General features: G+C 40.4%; 1 protein-coding gene across 1 annotated transcript in view; it reads right to left on the bottom strand.

Moving 5' to 3' along the window:
* Positions 1 to 777, bottom strand: part of LOC119583568 (peptidyl-prolyl cis-trans isomerase B-like) — a 13754-nt gene extending 12977 nt beyond the window's left edge. Inside the window, exon 1 of the mRNA XM_037932120.1 lies at positions 328 to 777. Within this exon, the coding sequence (XP_037788048.1) occupies positions 328 to 432 (105 nt within the window). The 5' untranslated portion in view covers positions 433 to 777. The remainder of the gene's footprint in view (positions 1 to 327) is intronic.
* Between the last annotated feature and the right edge of the window lie 1723 nt (positions 778 to 2500).

Genomic DNA, 2500 nt, shown 5'->3' with positions numbered 1-2500 from the left:
GGGGATATTAGAAACCATCTTGTATAAGTAATGCTACCCTAATACTAAAAATATGAAAACGGTTTAGATACTACTTCCCCAACTACAAAGGAATGGAACGAATGCTTGCAAAAAACTGGCAAAAATCGGGCAATTACATTTGGTCACTGCATATACCAACAGAGATTTCTCCGCAAGGTCCGCATTTTGAATTTGGGAAAATTAGGCAGCTGATACAATGTACTGTTTCCACTTGACTATGATTTAAGAACTGGTTTAAAAAGTCAAAGAACTGGGCCGTGTATGTGCTTACTTGAAAAATAACACAGTCCAATGGGAGAAACTTACGTCGTGATGCATGGTAGCGATAGTGATGAAAACCATGCCCGTAGGCACGATGATGACGCACATGAACATCCTCAGCAGCGAGAACTTGGGCAAACGGATCTTCATCTTGGCGATATCCTTCAAGGCGTTTCGTATCGCAATCGCTTGTACTGAAATATCTTTTCACTATAAGCTTATTCGATATATTTCCTCCCCTCCTTATCGCGAATCACATTACATGCAGGTCGTACGTATAGCTCTTGGGACGGGGAGGAAAAGGGGGAAAGGTCCTCTCCTCGAACTCGCCGCGTAGCCACTGATCCCCCGGTGACACCTTCAGGCCCCAAGCCAGGTCAGTGCACCACCCTCGCGAACCGCTGCTAATTTCCCCCCAAAAAGCTCTCCCAGCGAAGCCCTTGGGCATTATCTTTTCGTCAGACTTCCGCGCTTTATATTACGTGATCAAGACCCATAAACAAAGACCACAATAACAGCAGAAACCATTGCTATGATTGCGATTGGGTCGGGGTGGCAACAGCGTCTTCTTTGCTTGTAAGGCTTCCTGAGTGCCAGACTGGCCGCGTTTCCTGAATGACGCAACTTTCGACGCTTCTGTATCAGGCAGGTTGTGTTCGCTCGGCCGAGTCTGACACCTTCATTTATAGAGAGGAGTGCGTGCTTCTGTGGATCTTCGGGGGGGGGGCATGATCATAGAACAGGGAAACGTATCTGTGTAGAAGATTATTTCACATATGGGGATTAATAGATACACATATACACATTGTGCGTGTGTATAAACATTCATACATACATACATACACACACACACACACACACACACACACACACACACACACACACACACACACAATATATATATATATATATATATATATATATATATATATATATATATATATATATATATACATATATATATGTGTGTGTGTGTGTGTGTGTGTGTGTGTGTGTGTGTGGCTGTGTGTGTGTGTGTGTGTGTGTGTGTGTGTGCATGTATATATGTAATTATATATGATTATATAGGTATATATGTATATACATATTTATGGATATATATATATATATATATATATCCATAAATATGTATATACATATATACTTATATAATCATATATAATTATATAGAATTACATATACACATGCGCGCACACACACACACAGTTATATATAATTATATATGATTATATAGGTATCTATGTATATACATATTCATGGATATATATATATATATATATATATATATATATATATATATATATATATATATATATATAGGCAACACACAACACACACACACACACACACACACACACACACACACACACACACACACACACACACACACACACACACACACAAACACACACACGCACGCACGCACGCACACGCACACGGACACGCACACGCACACACACACACGCACACGCACACACGCAATCTTTTCACGAGTGAGAAGAGCAGAGCATGTAAAAAAAAGGGTTAGTGATATCCACACACACACACACACACACACACACACACACACACACACACACACACAATATATATGTATGTATATATATATATATCATCATCATTTTAACGGTAGGTTCATGTCTGAGCCGCCGTGGTCACAGCATGATACTCAATTGCAGTTTTCACGTTGTGATGCTCTTAGAGTGAGTACGTGGTAGGGTCCCCAGTTCCTTTCCACGGAGAGTGCCGGTGTTACCTTTTTAGGTAATCACTCTCTCTTATTTTATCCGGGCTTGGGACCAGCACTGACCTGAGCTGGCCTGGCCACCCAGTGGCTAGGCAGGCAATCGAGGTGAAGTTCCTTGCCCAAGGGAAACAACACGGCGGTCGGTGACTCGAACCCTCGAACTCAGATTGCCGTCGTGACAGTCTTGAGTCCGATGCTCTAACCATTCGACCACCGCGGCCTTATATATATGTATATATATATATATATATATATATATATATATATATATATATATATATATATATATATATATATATATATATAGAGAGAGAGAGAGAGAGATGAGAGAGAGAGAAGAGAGAGAGAAAAGAGAGAGAGAGAAAAGAGAGAGAGAGAGAGAGAGAGAGAGAGATGCAGACATACATACATACATGCATACATTCATACATACATACATATACACATGCATAGGTAAACAGACAGATAGAT

The sequence above is a fragment of the Penaeus monodon genome, chromosome 17 (genome assembly GCF_015228065.2).
Source record: "Penaeus monodon isolate SGIC_2016 chromosome 17, NSTDA_Pmon_1, whole genome shotgun sequence".
In the NCBI taxonomy this organism is placed as follows: Eukaryota; Metazoa; Arthropoda; class Malacostraca; order Decapoda; family Penaeidae; genus Penaeus; species Penaeus monodon.
This window is presented reverse-complemented; position numbering and strand designations above follow the sequence as displayed.